Source organism: Lutjanus erythropterus, chromosome 5 (genome assembly GCF_056507025.1).
Source record: "Lutjanus erythropterus isolate fLutEry1 chromosome 5, fLutEry1.hap2, whole genome shotgun sequence".
Classification (NCBI taxonomy): domain Eukaryota; kingdom Metazoa; phylum Chordata; class Actinopteri; order Lutjaniformes; family Lutjanidae; genus Lutjanus; species Lutjanus erythropterus.
The window spans coordinates 18,500,101-18,519,820 of NC_139321.1; the positions used below are offsets into that span (position 1 = coordinate 18,500,101).

The following is a 19,720-nucleotide window of genomic DNA, read 5'->3' on the forward strand; positions in this document are numbered from 1 at the left end:
AAAACTACAGAAATTGCCGTATACATATGATACTGTAAGGATTTCTTCATTTTACAGTAATAATTACAGAAGAGGAAATATAAGAGCAAATTAAAACACAGTAATATTATAAAGAGGAGAAATATAAAAATAGGAACAATATAAACCCAGGAATATACAAATAGGAACAGTATAAGGAGTCTCAGCAGTTGAATTTACACCATTGTATGGAGGGAATATTCATGTTGCACATAGATTGATAATAATTAATCTGATTATTGCACACTGGAATTAAAAATTCACGAGTGAAATATTGCACAGTATGAAGTGACACATTACACGTGAAAATAAGTACTGAAATTGCACACAGATAACAGATAACGAAATAAGAAATACGACTTAATTCGTTGCTGTTGTATTAATTTTAACTATGTGGAATTAACAAACTGGCAACTGGGTGTGTTTTATTAAAGTACTCAAAAGTGAACAGTCAGCTCGGTGTAACAGCTGATACTAACTGCAGTCGGGTCAGTGGAGCTGGTTGAAAACTGTCCACCAGGTGGCGCCATGTTTTGTTAATTGCTGTAGAAAATTGAGCGGCGCAGTCTGACTGACACCGGTGGAGACAGTAAGCAGGGCAGTTTTCCCCATTATCATCCCAAAATACCAGCACGGTAAAAATAAATTAATCGGTAAATATTGGTGGATTATGTCTGTGAGTCCAGCGGGACGGCTAACGATAAGAGCTAGCGGCTAGCTAGCTTTAGCTGGCCTCCACTTAATTAGCATAAGTTGTGGGAAAAAAAAGTTGACTCAGTTTAAAATTCAACATTATATAGATTAACTTTCAGAACATCTGGAACTTTTTCCTGGACTTGTTTTTCTAACGACAAAGTAAGTGGTGACAATTTTTTCTGAAGGCTGGGGTTGAGGAGTTTTTCTAGATGGACCGCAGGCCTTTCTATCAGAGAAGCTACCCCAACCTAGCTGTGGTGGCACGTGTGATGAGCGATGGTAAGTGTGCTTCCTTAATCAACGTTCTAACGTGACAGTCGACTTAGCCCTAGTTTGGATAGGCTTTCCTGATGTCTAGTAATTACGCGTGTTTAAATATACATCGACCCGGGATAAGACTGGCGGTGATAGTTTAAACATTCAAAAATAAATAGAGCCTAATCACTAGGGTGATGCTGCATGTCTGCACCTGCTTCTAATCGACAGAATTTTATCCGCGTCACGTGGTGGCGGACCTCCGCTCCCTCCATCAGTGCACCTTCTGGCTCGGGTTGAGCTTGTCGAAGTAACCAGGGACCTGTGCTGAGCAGGAAGCTCAACACAGCCAGGCTTTCTTTGCATGAGATGATTTAACAACATGCTCTGTTACCTCATTTTTTCTTCTTCAGACTCAAAAATGGGTGTTTCGTAGCTGAACAAGTCGTTATAGCGGAAAATACATTATGGCAACAGTGTTGCTGTAAATAAGGCAGGAGATGAAGAATGTCAGAAAATTACTGATTAGTTATCGATCAAGATTAAAATCGTGATTAGGTGATATTTATTGTGGTCTGTACCAAACGTTTTCTTTTATAGGAAGCACGAGATTTTGAGGCACGGTAATCGACGTAATTAGCACTACAGTAACTCAATATAATGCTGTTGTGTCACACATTTTTCCCTTTGCCGCATCAGTACTAAAATGAGTGATCTTTGAGCATGCACTGGCATTGTGTAAATAATTGTTTTAATGGGAAGGCCTGCACGATGTATTGCTCAATATTATAATATAAGCGGTGCAATTTTCTTAACTTTGCAGACTGTTCTGGCTGTACTATTATTTGTCTTTACACACTAGTCATTATATCCACATTACTGATGATTATTTATCAAAAAATCTCATTGTGTTAATATTTTGTCATCCCTACAGTGTTGTCATAATAACAATATTGAGGTGTTTGGTAAAGATGCAATCATATTCGTCCATATCTTCCAGTCATATTAACGGTCAAGTTTAAGCGATGTAAGTACTCCTGGTCAGGACAGCAGCTGAACATAAAAAAAATATGATTACTCAAGGGGCGTGTTGATTTTGAATGTTTGTGGTGAGCTGAACGATAACATCTGACAATCTTTTGCTCAGGTATCATGACACGCCTTTGTTTTTACTAAAGCAGTACTGTTATAGCATATGCTAACTTAAGCTAGCCAGTAAGTAAGAGCTTGCGTTAGCAATTAAGCGACATTTCATGCTGTGTGTCGTTTAGGTTTTTTTTTCTCTTCCCAATGTTTTATTGTTCGACTACAGACTCAAAAGTTATTTTGTTTCCCGCCCTATTTTGTTGCACCGGAAGGGAAGGAGTGTGGAGGTTGTACTTCCTGTCTTCTCGTCAACGCGCAGTTGGAGAGGAGAAGCTAACCAAGCTACTTGCTAGTTAAAGAGTAGCTAACGTTACTCCATCACGTCGTGGTCTCCTTTGTTTTCCCTCTGAAACAAATGGGATGTTGAAGCTTCTTCTACCGCCTGGCCTCAGTGTTTCATGAAAGAGAGGAACAAGTCCTTGTGAATACTATTTTACACCCAGTGCTGTTTTTCATCTTAACACTATTGTAGAAATATGGCGGACGGCGGGCATTACTACAACGGTAAGAAGCCCTGTTGTTTTCAGTATTAAACTGACATGTTTTTGTGCTATTGTATACTGTTTTTCTCCAGACCATGGAGACTTTATGGTGAGAAGAGAGGTCAGAGGCACTGGTTACGTGGTCCCAGGAGGTAAAATTATATCCTGGGCCTCCAGGAGGTTGACTTGTGCTATTTTATAGATATATGAAGTACTTATTCATATATTATTACTAAATCTGAGAAGAGGCTATAGTCTTAAGACTGAATACAGTTACTGCAGAGGTCCTTAGCATGCTATTTTCTTCCCTGTCTCAGCATTAGCTTGAAAGCCGTTTTCTAGTTGTTAAATACTGGGTGGGAAATTAGCACCAGCCACCAGCCACCAGCCAAATGTTGGTAAAATTTGTGGCTGATAGATTTCAGGCACAAAATATTAATTTATTATTATGTGGCTGGTGGAAGATGTCATTTTAAAGGTTAATTTCTCACCACGATTCAGCATCTTGAAAGATATGTTAGAAAATTAATTGTAAATTTGATTAAAACTAAGATATTTTATGTGAAATAGTAGTAACCAAGATGTCTAGGTGTTGTTTTACAATTTTATAATGTTACACTGCAAGCAGTATGAGACATAATACCATCAAATCACTGCCAATGTCTCATTAGAGTGCATTATTTTACTTTAATCCTGTGATGTATGTGGTGGCAGAATTGTTTAACCTTGTTCAGACTTTGTGATGTGATATTTCAAGTGAAACTTTGGCACTTTTCATTTGTTGATGGTCAGTGATGTGAATTGATGTCATTAATTCCTCAGTGTGTGTGTGTTATATTGACTGAGAAAAGTCGTGTTCTCCTGCTCGTGGAGCTATGTTGGCAGTTTCCACGTGTATGAGAATGCATTGTGTACGAGCCTCTGACGCTCACACCCATGTTGAAGTATATCACCACTCTAGCCTGTAGCTTTTACTTTGTTTGCCAAAACGTATTGTTTGGTGACCAGCACGCTCCCTGGCTACCTAGAGGTGGAGACCAAAAGCCCATAGTTCTTCCTTTACACTAGTGACTTCAATGTGACATTGCTGGATGCAGAAAGAACAACAGATTTTGCAGCAGGAGAACTCGCAACTCAGTATAGCACACATTGAGGAATTCATTGCTTCAGTTGGCTACATTTACCATCAACACTGACTCAACATCCTAATGAAAGGTTCCGCTGAAGTCAACCTGACTAACACTTGAATTACGTTCCCTTTTACAGAGCATGATGACAGAACGGCACCACAGTTTCGCAACCGCAAAGGCAGAGGCTCTCACAAGGGTCAGTCATATGACAGGTCCCGCAGAGACCGCCAACGGGGAAGCCACTCAGGAGGCTTTGGAGGTCCTGGACCGCGGTCGAGGCTTGATGATCCTGATGGAGATGTAACTATGAGTGACAACTCTCAAGACAGCTCCCAGCACAGATTGTAAGTGTGGCTGTCTCACCAAGTCAGCGTATTGTTTAATGGTTAACTCTGTCATCAGATATACAGTATTTGTGCGAGTGGGACTCATTGATGAGCTCTAAAATAAGCACCTCCCTTTGTAAAGAGGGCTTGAAGAATTGTTCTAAGAGTGTTAGTTCAAAACTTTCAAGAACAACAATAATAATAAGTTTAAAATGAAAAGACTTTTTTGTTTGTATGCTTTGTACAGAATGTGAGTGACACAGACGGTAAGCCCTAAATACATTGATGTTGATCTTCAACCACCTGTAGGCTGTTTTAATTTGAACAAGCACATATAGTATTTCTGATACATGTTACAGTCACTCCAAGAAGAGAAAGTAAAACAAGTCTGACTTGAAAACCTCAGAGCAACCTCAAAAGTGAAAGTGAAATTGAGCAAAATATTACATTAATATTGTATGCTGTTGTTATCTGTACTGTTTGAAATATTTGAACTTACTGGTGACACACATACTATACATATTTCAAATACTGTAACATTTTAGGAATCCCTGCCTATTGCTAATTATGGCATTATAAAGGAACAGAAAAGACCAGCGATTCTAAACAGGTGCAAACAAATATCAGCACCCAGTGTTTGTAAATGTATTTGAGGTACACTTTGGAGTTTTTGGACACTAATGGAGCTATAAAGAGAGAAGAGAATTGATTGAAGAGATTTGGGGAATGACATGCAGCAAAGGGCTGCATCTGCAGAGGACTCACAGCCTCCATACACGAGGCACATTGTCTACCAACTGAACTACCCAGGTGCCCCAACATAATAACATTTATTCTTAAGACTTGCTAGTTGGATACAACCACCACACTATTTAGAAACTCTGCTTCAGTTGTTCCTTGGCCACTGGAAAATCAAACCAACACAACAGGAACTTTTGGGGGGGGTCAAAACAAAATTTAGACCCTGGTTCCTCTTGGTGAAACTCAGGTGAAAATCCACAGTTACCAAAAAAGTTCCTTGATTCTTATGGGGGATACAAAGAATTTAAATGCATGGCCTGCTTTTGTCATCTTTAGCAACCCATATGGAAGATCTTTTCGGAAAAGAGGAGATGGCCGGTTTGACAGAGACAGGCGACCAGGCAAAGGGGGAGGAGGTGGTCGAGGAGGAGGAGGCGGCTTTAGAGGAGATAGAGGTGGTGGGGGCGGCAGTGGAGGAGGAGGGAAAAACCGGTCAGGCTGGTACAAAGTTACGGTGGGTACCATTACAGTTATGGCATGCATTCTTGTTCCTTGTAACCTGTTAAAAGAGATCATATTTGACTTCTTTTGTTTGACAGATACCACACGGAAGAAAATACGACAAGAAATGGTTACTGACAGCTCTTCAGAACATCTGTTCAGTTACCTACACACCTGTACAGGTGAGGTTCAGCATTGTCTTATGGATAGTAGTTATAGACACGTTTAAATAAGGCTCCAGTGTCCATCTAGACACATTAATAAGCTGAAGATCTTAAGGAAAAGGTGTTTGTGGACTTACTGTGTATGAAGTTTGATTTATGTCTGTTTATTTGCATTTGTCCAGTACCATGTTGACCACAACAGGTGCCATTTCTTTGTGGATGATTCAGCTGCTGCCAGTGCGTTGCACAAATGTTCACACAAGATCACAGACACAGATGGTTACAAGGTATGTTGGGGTAATAATGAAAATGTCTCACTTAGTGCTGAAGAAAGTCTACTGTCCTTAATGATCAGTCTTCTTATGTATATCATCAGATCATGGTAACATGTTACCTTCAGCTTGTAGATCATGGCTACACTGTCATTAAGTTCTGCTGTGCAAGCATGACCTCTAAATAATGAACAACCATAAATCACACTTCATCTAAAACTCATGATATGTGGTAGATCTCTATTAACTAACCTCTCTTGATGCATCTGGTGTTTGTCTCTTCAAGGTGGAAGTACATGTTAACCCCAGCAATCCACCATCATTCCTCCTCTCTGACCTGAAGCCTGAACACTTGGAGCACCTGAAGGTGAGTTAGAGGTAGCAAAAGTCTCACAAACATTGTAGTTAGAATTTGTGCACTTTTGTTAGAGTGCAGAACATAATACATTAACTAAAAGGTAGATTGATATTAATCAGAAAAATATGATTATGAAGTGATGTGTGTTTTTTGCAATAAGGTCCATCAGCTAATTTACATGCACTTAAATAACAAGGGTAACTGTCTTGGTTAGTCTTTCCACTGTTCCAACAATCACCAACTCCAATACCAATAAAATGACAAAACACACCAAAAAAGAAAATCACACAAGTGAAAAAGAGGTTTTGGAAATGAAGCAATTTGGTGTAAATGAGGGAGAGAGTTTGTGCTTTTCTCAGAAACTGGCTTTTTTGTTGTTTTGAGAATTAATTCATAACACCCATTCATATTTTTTTAAAAGTTGATTCCCCTTTGCTTCTCCTTATGCTTCCAGATTCTATTAATATTGCTTTTCCCTGTTCAGACAAAGAGTCTCATGTCTGCTGTTTTGTGTTTCACAGCAATGCATGGCGAAACGTTTCGATGGCTCCCAGCAAGCTCTGGATTTGAACAACATTCGAACAGACCCAGGTAATTACACCCTTTCACACATAAATTGTATGTACGTCATGATCTTGAACACAGATGCAACCAGCATCTGACAGAACATACTAGACTAGTTGTTACATCTAAGGTTGTAGTTGTTGCTGTTCAGACATTGAATTCTTAAGTTTTTTTTTAATTATTTATGTTAAACAGGGATCTAGTTTTTATGTTTTGTTACTATAATGTTTTACATTGAGGATTCCATTGATGGTGCATCTAAAACAGACTTTTCTTTTTGTCACTTAAAATGCAATTAAATTCTTTTCCAATTTTGCATATTTGTTTAGTATTTTGATTGTTTTTTTTTTTGTTTTTTGTTTTTTTTATGTAACAGACTTGGTGTCCCAGAACATTGAAGTCATCCTGAACAGGAAGACGAGCATGGAAGCTGTCATCAAGATCATTGAAGAAAACATTCCAGAGGTAATACACTTGTACAATCGGTTATACAGTGGGTCCTTTTTAATGGTGTTTGCCAGAAAATGAGCGACACACTATTTGCTGTTGTCAGAATGTTGCTGCTTTCTAATTTCTGAAGTGATGCATCTGAGTGAATATGCTTATGTGTCTCCCTGGCTCTGTCCAGCTGACTTGCTTGAACCTGAGTAACAACCGCATTCACAAACTTGATGAACTCGCTGAATTGGTCACCAAGGTGCCTCATCTGAAGACCCTCAACCTTTCCCACAATGAGGTGAAACTGGCTGATCAGTTGATCTAGAGAATAATAACATGATTTAGTTTTAGATCCTTCTCTCACACCAACTTGTTTTATGTCTGTGTGGTCGTACAGCTGAGGTCCGATCGGGAGCTGGACAAGTTGAAAGGCCTGAGGCTGGTGGAGCTGTGGCTGAACAGGAACCCTCTGTGTGACCTCTTTAAGGATCAGCCCTCATACATCAGGTCAGTCAGTGATTTTGGGGGGTGAAGGGAGAAGATTTTATGGAGGGGACACAGGTGTGACTGTTTGTGTGTGAGGAGATATTTGTCCAGGAGTGTTTCCTGTATGGCGTGTATGCAGCAGTGTGCCACAAAAAGAGATCAAGCAAGCCTCTGTTTGTTTAAGATACAGTGTACAAAAATTGAAACCAATTCCCAGCAGTCATGGTTGAACTGTGGACCAAGCCGACTCAGTGCTAACTCCCCGTATTTGTCTATATGTGTGTCTGTTTTTATGTTAGAGAAATTACTTTGCAGTACTCATTTCTTCCCACTTCATGATTAACATTTCTTTTTCACACTACAAACTAATAATTTCTTACTTCCGAAAGTTCCCGAGAAGACCCGAGATGCATTTCCAAGTTGTTTTCCTTTCAGCTTGCTTCAGCTCTCCACAGTTTGAACCGCCATCTTCTCTCCGCCTGTTATTCACCTTCTCTGTGGGGCATCTTTTCAAGCTTTGTTCTGTTTTATGGTTCTCAATGATGCTGTGCCCAGCTCTCCCCTGCTGACATCCTGATTAGTTATCCTCTAAGCTGCTGTAAAACACCATCACGCTGCTGATGAGATATAACCGAGAAGAAGCCTTTTTTTGTTTTGTTTTGTTTTTTAAAGAAGACATTTAGTGTGACAACCTTCTAAGACAATTTACTGTGAACTGCTTTCAGCATTATAAATACAAAACAAAATCTTGAGCAGTACTGTAAAACAGTGTAGCTTGTTTATTAGAGAGATGACAATCCACAGTCGCCGTGACAAATGTTTGGATGAAACAAAGAAAATCCACAGCCAATGATTTCCTCTCCCCTTGTAGCACTGTTGCCCACTCGGTCCCCTGTATCAGGCGAGTATGGAAGGCTGGATAGCCCATGACGGGTAAGATCCCACCTTGAAACCCCGGGACAACCTAAGACAGGCACAGTCACGATTACTCTGCCTCAGTCCCTGTGAGCAATGACTCACTGAGAACATGATGAGAAGAACTTGTGAAGCTGGGACTCTACAGGAAAGGCCGCTGGGCTGAGGCGGAGAGGGATACTGGTCATTATCAGTGACCAGTGATGAGCCAGAGAGAAAAAGCAGTCCGTCTCTTCCACTATGTTGGGTCTTTTTGGCCTAAAACTGGCCTCTGCTGTTCAGTGAGTGACATGGAGAGTTTGGCAAACACCCTTAACTAACTTCCGTGGAAATATGTTCTGAACTGGAAATTGAAGTTCAGCTTTTCCTGAAAAAAGCCAAATGAAAAAAGTGAAAACACCAGTGAAACGTGTTTCTGTTGGCTGTGACCAGTACAAAAAGCTCAACAATTAAGCAGAGAGAGCAGCGTAGAGAATTATCACTCAAGTTGAATGCTTAATGATTTCCCATCCCCTCTTTAACTAGAGGCTCGGGGACCAAATTAAACTAGAAAATTAAAAGCTGACATCATAAAGTCGAGTTACTGCTAGTGCATGAAAACCCATCTCTTCAGAATTGATGGTCGCTTTAAGATATGTAACAGATAAGTGCTTTGTTTGTGCGGCAGTGGGAAGCTACAGGGTGAACAGTGGGACTGCTGGGTGCAGCTCATTTTGAGGCTGGCTGTCCTTTTTGTTCCACCCTGTTCTCAGGTTTTCTTTCTTTGCAGTAATCAGGGGCACAGACTTGATGAATAGTGATTAACACCTCTAAAGAAATGTGACACCTTGTGTGTTTGTGTGATGTTCACTTTATATTTTTTTTTACACAGACCCAGTTTTGTTTTTTGCTGACGTTGTGTCATCTGTTCTGCAGCATCTTGGCCAGAGTTTGGGGGGGGAGTTAACACGAGACTGGCGGTAACCACCTCTCTCCCAGCAATGCATAACTCTTCATTTTACTAATTCAATATGGATGTTTTTACTGGTTTCCAGCGCAGTTTGGTAGAGCGTCGGTCTCTGCATGTTTGTATGTGTGTGTTTGTAGAGAAGTATGTTTATGTTGCTTTCCTGTGTCAGATCTGTGTATATCTCCATATTGGGGGAGAGGGTGAGTATACCTGCTGGTAAGTACGCTATGGGGTGGGAGAATTGTTGAAAGGCACAGCTTGAAACTGAAGGGAGCCTTAAAGCCGTTTATGATAGTCCAATTGTGGATTTATTGGTATACAAATGTTGAACCCCTACGGCACTGATTGTAGGTACACTGCATTTTGTGTATCCATGTATCTATACATCACACCCCAAATGTTCTTGACTGTGTAGCATCTTAAAATTGCATCAAGTGAAAGGCACAAAATGACAAAGTGGTTCAGCAGGTGTGACTGACAGTGGTTGCTACAGTATTTAGCATGATATATCTGTGTGTGTGTGGGGTGGTCTGTGATGATAACTCTCCTGCTCTTGATTTTTGTCCCTGTACCAGTGCTGTGCGGGAGAGGTTTCCCCGGCTTCTCAAACTGGTGAGTGAAAAAGAAGTACAACATGCAAAGACCTGATGACATTCCACCATTTTGATCTATATCACTCTATGAAGCAGAAATTTTGTTGTATTTTCTACTGATATCAGTTATAACATCTGTTAGCCCACATTTTTAATTAAACGATTGTATAAATTAGGGATGCCTGATCCATGGGATGCCGATCATTATTTCTAGTTGTGCTATTGGGAAATCAGGATTAATGCTTTCTAGTCTGTGTTAGTGAAAACCAATGATGACACAAAAAATTCAACTGAGTTGGTGTTATTGTCACATGCAAATTAGTTAACCAAAAGGAGCACAACCTCCAACATGGTTTGCATATCAGTTACTCACCCCTTGTTGCCTTGTGTTGCCTCCACATTAACATAGAATGAATGAATCAAAAACATGTTGTCCAGACTTGCTAAAATTGATGGTGCAACCTTTTTTACAATGACAAAACGTTATCAAAACATTCGTTTTGACCCCTCACATTCGTTCAGTCTAATCCAAGCTTCATTTATCTAGTTGTGTGAGTGAGAATAACAAGTGTATGGTAGTAGTAGCAGTGTCTTTTGTCTTTTGTAGCAGTTGCCAAGTTGTTTGTATTGCTGGAAAGTTAAATGACATTTGACATTTTACATTTTAATATAACCCTGTTGTCATGTTACTCATGCTTATCATATGTTTGCTATGCTACCCAGCTAGTTTGTCAGTAGTAGAAGTATGCACCCTCGTTTTGATCCACTCCCATTTGTCTTCTTAAACTTGCTGCATTATGCTGTTAATACTATCTCAATACCTTCTTTGTCTGTTTCAAATTACAAGTTCTCTAGTGTGAAAATTCACAAGCTTGAAGCTTGACACTCTTTCATGGACTCTTTAAGGTTCCACTCAAGAGCAGCTCAGTAACCTGTGACATCTAGTGATAAGTACCAGTTTGGTTTAATATCAAACTGAATTCTTCTATACAATCTGCTACAACAAATCAAAGATGAATAGATGGCAATCGGGATCAGTGGCGAAAAAATATCATCAGGGCATACCCAGCGTAAATTGGAAGTTGCATTGTAAATTGTGCCTGAATGCAGTCAAGTCATATTCTCATGCCTCTTCCTTCATGTGTTGTCTCTTTTCAGGATGGTTTTGATCTCCCCCCACCCATTGGATTCGATGTTGAAACACCCACCACAATTCCCCCCTGCAAGGTCATTTCTTTTTTGTCATCTGATTAATTGTATATTTTTATTCAAACTGAATATTAACGATATCTGCCGGTGTAAGTGACATTCAGTAGAAGCTCTTCAATATGTCAAATTCTTTAGTTGTTAATTTGAGATGTTGATTGCTCAAGCTGACACGTTTTTTCCATTTGACAATGCAGGGCAGCTGTTTTGGCTCAGATGAAATCAAGGCTCTCATCCTTCGGTTCTTGCAACAGTGAGTTTTTCCGTTTTTCTGTAGAGAATTTTCTCACCTCCGTCACATCATCAGTGCCTGGTCTCTGAGGTTAATGTGGGCAAGAAAGGATGAAACACAAGAAAACTGACTTAAGTGACTGTGTTGCAGGTACTACAGTATATACGACTCCGGGGACAGACAGCAACTACTTGATGCGTACCATGATGGAGCGTCGTTATCCCTCACAACACCTTACTCCACCCAGAACCCCTCCAGGTAAGAACACACCCACAGACGCACACTTGAATAAATACGTAGCAACGCTGATTCACACAGGATGGACTGGGATGTAGAGTTTTTCACAGTTTCCATTTCATTTAAAAAAAAATTTATGCAGCTCCACCTGTCATTGGCTGCTCTTATCCTGCTCCTGACACGTCCCTGTCTGAGTCTTGGCTGTATTTACATTGATTAGGTTTAATGCACACTGATTTTCCACTATTATTCTGAAAATAACAACATTCCAAATTTGATACAAGTTTGAGGAGTTTAAGGTCGGTTTTAGTTTTTTACTCCACAAAATGCTGCTGGAGTTTCACATGGAAATAGTGTTGCAGAATCTCCCAAAGCAATTTGAGTGAATGGTGACCAGTTTTCAAATGTAAAAAAACGACCCCCCCAAAAAATTATAATAGAATAAAATTCCTCCATAGTGCTCATCTGGCATAATCCAAGTCTCCTAAAACCCCAACAAGCCACCATGTTTTTAGCTTAAATCTTCACTGTAGACCGTTAGCTTGGAATCATGTGTCCGCGATGTAGTATTAACTCAGTGTGTGTAGGTGATGGTGTGCAAGCGCAAGTGAGCAGCATTTCAGGGCTTTAGGAGACTTGGGTTACACCAGATGAACAGTATGGAGACATTTTATGTTTGCTTTTTTGGGGTGCTTTTTCTGTTTGAAAATTGGTTCCATTCACTTCAGTGGTTTGGGAGATTCTGCAACACTGTTGTCCTGTGAAACTCCAGCAGTGCTTTGTGGACTAAAAAACCAAACTCAACCTTAAATCTGCATGAGGTTGAGATGATGACTGAATTTTCCTTTTTGGGTGAACTATCCCTTTTTGCAAAACATTTGCTGAACCCAAGGGTTTCATTTAAGAGCATTGCATAAAGCCTCTTAGGTAGGTCGTCTTGTTGCTTAAGAGTTATAGCTTTCACAGCAGTTACTGTCATAATACAGCATGTTTGACCATTTACATGGTCATGTAAATTTATTTTCATTTGCCATGTAAACAACCTAGTAGGAATATTATATTTTTTATAATAATTGGAACAATTTGAATATTTTTTGCATGTAAACATAATCATTGTCCCCGTGTGTCCCTCTCTTCTGGTTTTAGGAGCAGTCTGGGAGAGTATCACAAAGACAGTCGAAACCTGAAGAGGCTCAAAGACTCGAGTGAGTTCACCTACCAAGCTGTTGTAGTCCGTCGTAACATCTGAATTATTGAGCCTGAATACTTATGTGATTTGAGATTTCTTATGTCTTCCTCTCTTGCCTACTTTAGCAATACGGTTTCGCCTTCTGAAGCACACACGACTGAATGTTGTGGCTTTCCTCAACGAGTTGCCAAAAACTCAGCACGACATCGCCTCCTTTAATGTCGACGTAAACACCTACACAGTGAGTTCATGTTTGTTCTGTGAGCCAACACTTGTCATTAGCATTTTCATCTCACTGTGAATAATTTCTCTGTATTAATTCTGCAAAAATGTTTTCTGTTAACAGAACACACTACTGTCATTCACAGTGAGCGGAGTCTTCAAAGAAGGTGAGTTGTTGTTTCGAAATTGTGTTCTCATCCACCACAAATTTGAGTGGTGTTGACTTTGTTACTAATTTGTATTGTGTCTGTTTTGCAGTTGCTGTTGATGGTAAATCCCGTGAGTCCACCATGGCCTTCTCTCGAGTGTTCATCACAGTCCCGGCGGGAAATACTGGGTAAGTTTAGTGAGCTCCCAATGGTTTGTATCATCTTCCTCTTGCTCTTCATATTTTCCCCCGAGGAAGGAGAAGTGGTACTAAATTATTAAAAACAGTTCTGGATCATCCAAAAAATGAACTTTTTTTTGGCCTTTATTGTCTTTCCCAGTCTATTTTACAGTGTAAACATAGACTGGGAAAGGCAGAGCATTTATGTTTTTGTTTCATGGTGCATTTAACCACAAGGCCACTTGGCTGCCCATGTTAATAGTTTCATAACTACAACTAGCTATAATTCACTTGTAGAGATTTATTAAAATTGGCCTTAAACTGAGTTTCTGGTTGTATGAAAACAAAAACACAGGCACCCAGATCTTTTTTTTCCTCAACAGAACAGCTCTTACAAAATTGAGGACCTTTTTCATTTTATTTATTTGATATACACACTGACCCGTCACCAATTCATAGCCACAGCTACAGACTTTTTTGTATTTGGCATCTATAGCTAGCTTAGGGAGACTCAAGGCCACTGTCAAAATTTAAAGGAAAAGGTGCCAAGCTGCTTGTTGTAGTTGAAATATTAAAACTTTTTTTTTTTATAGGCCACACGTTTACAAATGAAGAATGTTACCAATTACCTTAAACCTACAACAATGATAAATTAAAATGTTAAAAGAACAGCTATTCCTTTCCATATACTTTTTTTGTCAAGGCTATGGGGAGACTCACTGGAAAAGGGAGTTGCAGCTTGCCATTGTGTTAACGACTTCAAGAAAAACTGAATATTTTAGCTGTCGTCGTTGTAGGATGTATTGCACAGCAGTTGTCCTACTACACTGGTTTTAGCAAATAACCTACCGCTTCAGTTTATGTGGCAATTGAACCTAAAAGTCGGTTGTGCAAAAAATAAAAAGGCAAGAGGAAGAAATTCAGGTCTTCATGAAATACCTGAAACTGTTGCATCTTATTGTTTTTCTGCTGTGTTCCACAGTCTGTGCATCGTGAACGACCAGCTTTTCATCCGGATGGCCACAACAGAGGAGATCCGCCGAGCCTTTGTCGCTCCCGCCCCAACTCCCTCTTCCAGCCCTGTCCCCACCCTCACTGCACCGCAGCAGGAGATGCTCACAGCCTTCTCAACGATGTCCGGCATGAACCTGGAGTGGTCCCAAAAGTAAGTCTTGTTGTTTGTGTATCTTGTGTTTGCAATTATGTGTGACTTAATTTAAAATATCTGAATACTTATCCTCTGTCACAGGTGTCTGCAAGACAATGAGTGGGATTTCAACAGGGCGGCACAAATCTTCACTCAGTTAAAGGTAACCTGAGTTACTTCACCTCTGTGTCATCATGAAGGAATGATCACTTTTATGGCAAGGCCCTAAAAATGTTTTTTCTTCTTTCTCTTTTCAGACGGAAGGCAAGATCCCTGACGTCGCGTTCATAAAATGAAGAATTGACTCACACATCTGTGAAATAAAATCTGCAGTAATTTTATTTATGGCTTTTGTTTTATTCCTTGCCTTTTCTTTTATTAAAATAATGTAGTTCAAGATTACTTATGTAAACTGTTTTGTTTTAACAGCCAGTTGTCAAGTGTTTGACCTGAAGATTGATGTTATGATGCAATGTTCAGTTGTCATTGTAACCTAAGCTTTTGGTCATTTGTAGAGGAATCACTACACATTTTCATAGGAATAAAGACAAATGGCCAGTGGCTGTCTTGTGTTCACAATGTTTTGTTGTATTATGTTTAACAATAAAATATTTTGTCACATACCTGATACACTTCACTTCACCTACAATAAGAACAAAATATTCAGTGTGACAGTTCATTCTTGACCTTTGACATGCTAGTTTCACCAAAAAATAAAGATCCTAACTCAAGGTCTAGTTATGAGCTTTTTCTGGAGCTTTCTATCTCTTGTCATCATATGTGCCAATACATGAAATTAGGCTCTTGTCTCCATGACAACTGAGCAGATTCTATTCACTGAGGAAGACTGATGGCATTTAAAACTCATGAAAAGAAAATGGCAGTAAGTAGACATAATCAAATGTAATATAGTTAATACATTAAACTCTCCTTTTATCCCAAAATCTGTGAAACATATTGTACCATTAATTAAAATGTTTAAAGACAGAGGTAAACAATCAATAGTATCAGAATACAAATTATTTAAAGCTGTTGTATTGTTGACATAGGTCAGGTGTCCTAACAGCTTTTATTTGCTGGGTCAACAAGGTAAACTTAAGTCATGGAAATGCTGATAGAAATCTTAATGAAATAAGAAAAGAAAAGAATTCCACACCACTTAAGAAAACTGCATTGGTTGATAAACAACAAAATATGTTTTATAAGATATGCCAGCTTTTAACTATAATACAGTATTTAAAAGACATTTTCTAAATCAGACTGACTAGTTTTTGAAAACATTGGGAAACTTAATCAAACATGACTTCTCTGTCTCAGTCATTATTTTCTAATTAGAGATACTAAGCCATTACTGTGAGTCATTATTTTGAGATACTAACTCAGAATGTTTAGAAAAAGTCAGTCATTTTGATAAAATCTACCAAATTATGGAGATAAGAACTCATTATTTTAATAATGTTATGTTTCTCATAAGTTACAGGATTTTTTCCCCCCATCACACTGGTGTAAATAGTCATCCACAGTGTCTTTACACATAAGAAACAAATAAAAAATTTGAATCATAAAGACTTCAGAAATAATACATCACAACAATTAAATATATTATACAAATTGTGCTAATTCACTAGAGTACATTTCCAAATATATAGTTGTAAATCATGTACAAGCCAAACTGAGGGCTTACTATTTTTCGATTTTTAAATTATAAACAAACAAACAAACAAATGAATAAATAAATAAGAGAAGTGTCAGAAGTCGTAGACCTTACAAACATGGCGTCTGGGTGGTGTCATGTCTCCTCTTTCCGGGTTTTGTGTTTCGTCACTGTGACGCTTGACGCACGTACGTTCACCATACCATCAGTTGGCGTATGATAACAATAAACAACCCTGAGACAAGAGATACGCACCAACGGGACCTGTCGCTCGAATTCGACACAAACGAACCGAAAATATGAGCCGAGACAGCGGCAGACAGTCGGAGTAACGTCTCGTCAAGTACCGCGGGAGTCCTCTCGGTCCTGACACAAAGGATTTTCGAGTTTTTGTGTCAAGCCTTGGGGAGAACTAGAGTTACGGTCTGCCCCTTCCTTAGCCCCCTCTAGCTAGCTGTGGCTCATTCCTTGTTTTTGCACACTTTGTGTTAGTCTGTTATGCAGTTGCCAGAGGACTGTAGTCGCACTCGTTCTCCTCCGCCACCTCTTCGCTCCCTCTCCCCGCTCTCTCTGGCCCTATGTCTCGCTGGCTTTTCCCCTGGTCAGGCTCAATCAAGAAGCGGGCCTGTCGGTACCTCTTACAGCACTACCTCGGTCACTTTCTGCAGGAGCGACTGAGCCTCGACCAGCTGGGCTTGGACCTGTACAACGGCAGCGGTGTCATCAAAGAAATCAACCTCGATGTCTGGGTGAGTTTTTTTCTTTTTAGTTTGGTGGCTGTCAAACTTGGCAGCTCAGCAGCAGTCATCGTGGTGTGTTTTTGTCGAACTCGTGCACCCTTGACTGTTTCGCAACAGCTCTCGAGTTCAGCAACAATCTCAACGTCATGCTCTCAGCCTAGCTCGCATTTCTTCGAGGAAATGCACTTATGGGAAACACATTATCAGCCCTCGAGATTAAATGTGTCTCTCCTCAGTGTCTAAACATGCTGAATAGATAGATGTCCACCTGCCATGTTGGCTGCTCACTTCATTTGCTTTCACCCAGAGTGATGACACACATATGAAACCAGTGATCCTCTGTGTTTCACTTTGTGTTTATTACTGACTGCTTCCTCTGTACTGCAGGCCGTCAATGAGCTTTTGGAGTCTCTTGGAGCTCCACTGGAGATAGTGGATGGCTTTGTGAGCAGCATAGCGGTGACCATCCCCTGGCAGGCTCTCCTGACCGATCACTGCACCTTAGAAGTTTCTGGGCTCCAGATAACATGTCGACCCAAGTATCGCACCAGTAAGTTCACCGAAAAACAGCTTCTTGAGTCAAGCTGTGGCATCACCTCCTCATCTGACAGTAAACATGCATCAGTCTGCCACAGGTTGACTGAGGGGATCCTCCGGGGTTTATCAGGTGTAGGCATGCTGTCTCATTTTTGACAAGTGGCATCCAAAGTCATGATCATTGTGAAGACTAAACAGCATTACATTTGGTGAAGAACGCATCATGACTTGAATCTCAAAGTTTAGGATTTTGGACTTGACAGTCTTGACTTGAGACTTGACTTAGGTGTTACTTGTGACTTGCAAAACAATGATTCGGTCCTACCCCTGCAATTTGGTAAAAAATTATATTCAAGCACAATAAAAAAAAATGTTACAAAATAGTGAACCCCTTTCTTTCTAGAGCTCAAGCTGACATATTCAAATTAGTTGTTTTGTCAAGAGTGTCAGCCCATAAATCCCCAAATAATCAGTCTGCTGTCATTTATTAGGAAGAACAGCAGAAAATCCTCACATTTGAGTAATAGAAACCAGAGAATTCTTTGCAGTTTGCTTAAAAAATGAGCGAAACATTTAACCATCAACTGAAGACAAGAGAGAAGAAGCACTGCTCATGCAGGTTGTCTTTGGCTATTGAGGTGTACTTTGTTATTATTCCATTGTGTGAAGGGCTTATTGCATGGGTGGAATATGATCTGAGTCTCCTTCAAAAATGGTCCAAGGCACACTGTGAGGTTTATGCAAAATTAAAATGCATTATTTTACATGACAGTATGTATTTAACATAACCATTTGTAAGTAACCTACAGTGTCCTTTGGATCATTTTTGAAGGTTTGCATTTTCGATTTTGATTGATCTCATATTCTACCCATGCACTGAGCCCTTCATAAGACTGAATCATTAACCATCACCTATTTTAATAACTGATCAATTTCCTGACAGTCAGTTAATAATCTAATCCTCTCAGCTTTAGGTGTAACCTGCATGTCCAGTGTAAATTGTAAATTTTATGTCACATACTTTTGAAATTAAAAGAAAAATATTTATTCCCATTGAGATTACAATATTTATTTTTTGAGGGAGCCCCAAAGAGAGCAGCAGTACAGTGTTTCAAACAACACACAAACATAAAAATATACATAACAAAGTTTACCAGTTGGAACTATGAACTGTCACAGTTGCAAAGACAGCGCACACTGTATCTGTCAGAATGCAGAGTAATTATAGGGGCAAGCCTGATGCCTGAACTTCAGCAAAAAAAAAAAAAATCTTTTACCCAGTAGCCATGAAGTTCAGAAATTGTTGAACCCCATGTGGTTTTGTTTGCACTCAGGTGGGGGTTGGGACTCCCAAGGCTGGTCATCAAGCATGACCTCCAGCATGCAGTTGGCTCAGGAGTGCCTGAAGGACCCCCCGGAGGCATCCGAGGAGCCGCCTGCTCAGCTGGAGGGACTTGAGATGTTTGCACAAACCATTGAGACGGGTGAGTGAAACCTGTGTGCGTCTGTACTTTATATAGAAGTGATGGTAGCAGCGTTTACACGGACCGTATTCTTTCAATCTGATTGAAAAAAAATCTGATTAGAAATCCCAACTGGCCCTAAAATAACATCACAATATATTATCATAGTGTTCTGCTATAATGATATTCCTGACCATGTAACAACATGCTGAAAAGTCTTCTTGCACTTCTTACATATATTACTGTGGGTTATTGCACATCTGATCTTTGGTAACCAAACCACTTCCACACTAGTCAAATTGCTCAAACTCCTCCGCTCTGGTGCTGGTAGCAATGTTATTTTCACTTTCAGCCATGCTTTCTGTTGCTATGTGTAACAGTATAACATCAATATATCACCAAGTTGGAATATTGCCATTGTCACAATATTATTTTTTATATTGTGAATGACACAGTATGGCACACTCCTAACATGACCACAGAATATAAGAAGAAATGTTTCCATTAGGTAATTTTCAAGTATCCACATCGTATCCTGGTAACAACATTTGCACCTCTAAATCTGTAAAAGTTGTATCTCTGCTACTGTCATGTTTCTGTCCCTCCTGGGAAGTTGTTTGTTATATGTCACCTATCCCTACATGGGTCACACATGCACAGAAAGAAGATATTTATTCCAACCAGAGAGTACCATCAGAATAAGCAAGTGCATGGTTAGCATTTTTTTTTTA

At 39.7% G+C, this 19,720-nt stretch overlaps 2 protein-coding genes across 3 annotated transcripts in view; both read left to right on the forward strand.

Moving 5' to 3' along the window:
- Positions 1-914: 914 nt before the first annotated feature.
- Positions 915-15,223, forward strand: nxf1a (nuclear RNA export factor 1a). 2 transcript variants are annotated; one of them, XM_084719004.1, is made up of 22 exons: positions 915-993; positions 2,690-2,749; positions 3,864-4,071; positions 5,131-5,308; positions 5,394-5,477; positions 5,642-5,746; positions 6,018-6,098; positions 6,611-6,680; positions 7,030-7,118; positions 7,282-7,389; positions 7,489-7,598; positions 10,017-10,053; positions 11,193-11,261; positions 11,438-11,493; positions 11,623-11,730; positions 12,856-12,914; positions 13,024-13,139; positions 13,245-13,287; positions 13,379-13,457; positions 14,431-14,613; positions 14,698-14,758; positions 14,853-15,223. In XM_084719004.1, the coding sequence occupies exons 1-22, from the start codon at positions 924-926 to the stop codon at positions 14,889-14,891; spliced, it is 2,013 nt and encodes a 670-aa protein (XP_084575130.1). In that variant the 5' UTR covers positions 915-923; the 3' UTR covers positions 14,892-15,223. The 2 variants fall into 2 exon arrangements, with proteins under 2 accessions (XP_084575130.1, XP_084575132.1); XM_084719006.1 differs by lacking the exons at positions 915-993; positions 2,690-2,749 and adding an exon at positions 2,350-2,619.
- A 1,125-nt stretch (positions 15,224-16,348) lies between these two features.
- atg2a (autophagy related 2A) overlaps positions 16,349-19,720 on the forward strand; it is a 31,350-nt gene continuing 27,978 nt past the window's right edge. The window contains exons 1-3 of the mRNA XM_084719007.1: positions 16,349-16,998; positions 17,377-17,539; positions 18,861-19,010. Coding sequence (XP_084575133.1) covers positions 16,828-16,998; positions 17,377-17,539; positions 18,861-19,010 — 484 coding nt within the window. The 5' untranslated portion in view covers positions 16,349-16,827. The remainder of the gene's footprint in view (positions 16,999-17,376; positions 17,540-18,860; positions 19,011-19,720) is intronic.